A 486-nucleotide genomic window follows, 5' to 3' on the forward strand; every position below is an offset into this window, starting at 1 on the left:
GGGCGGCCGGTCGCGAGCTCGAGCAGCGTGATGCCGAACGACCACACGTCTGCAGACGCGTCGTACCCGCCGGCTTGGGCCATGACCTCCGGCGCCATCCAGCAGGGGGTGCCCACAAACGTCGACCGCATCGTGCGGTGCATGGCGAGCGCCAGGTTGACCGCGCTCGCGCCGCGCTGGGTGATGGCGGCGACGCCCAGGTCTGCGAGCATGCAGCTGCCGTCCTCGCGCATCAGGATGTTGGCGGCCTTTGTATGAGGGACGCGCGACGTTCGGGGTCAAGGGGCACTCGCACGCGTGTGAATTGCGCAACAAATTTCCGCTAATGGGTTGAATGATGCAGGGCCCCGCTTGCAACCCGCGCCAGACAGACCCCTATATGCTCGAGGGGCGAAGCGAGCCGTCGGCAGCCGACGCGCCGTCCGGGTGCGCCCGCGCCGCCCCATCGCACCCTGCCGACTCGCCGCCCCTGCCACCCCCCACCTC

At 69.8% G+C, this 486-nt stretch overlaps 2 protein-coding genes across 2 annotated transcripts in view; both read right to left on the reverse strand.

Annotated features, from left to right (window-relative positions):
- Positions 1-47: 47 nt before the first annotated feature.
- On the reverse strand, positions 48-233 carry MNEG_15640 (hypothetical protein; the record flags this gene model as incomplete). The annotated part of the gene is made up of 1 exon (XM_014035888.1): positions 48-233. A coding segment is annotated over one exon (186 nt), but the record flags the coding sequence as incomplete, so codon positions are not given.
- A 142-nt stretch (positions 234-375) lies between these two features.
- Positions 376-486, reverse strand: part of MNEG_15641 (hypothetical protein) — a gene marked incomplete at both ends in the record, with an annotated part of 2,888 nt that continues 2,777 nt past the window's right edge. Inside the window, one exon of the mRNA XM_014035889.1 lies at positions 376-483. Within this exon, the coding sequence (XP_013891343.1) occupies positions 376-483 (108 nt within the window). The remainder of the gene's footprint in view (positions 484-486) is intronic.

This window comes from Monoraphidium neglectum (assembly GCF_000611645.1).
Source record: "Monoraphidium neglectum strain SAG 48.87 unplaced genomic scaffold scaffold05517, whole genome shotgun sequence".
Taxonomy (NCBI): Eukaryota; Viridiplantae; Chlorophyta; class Chlorophyceae; order Sphaeropleales; family Selenastraceae; genus Monoraphidium; species Monoraphidium neglectum.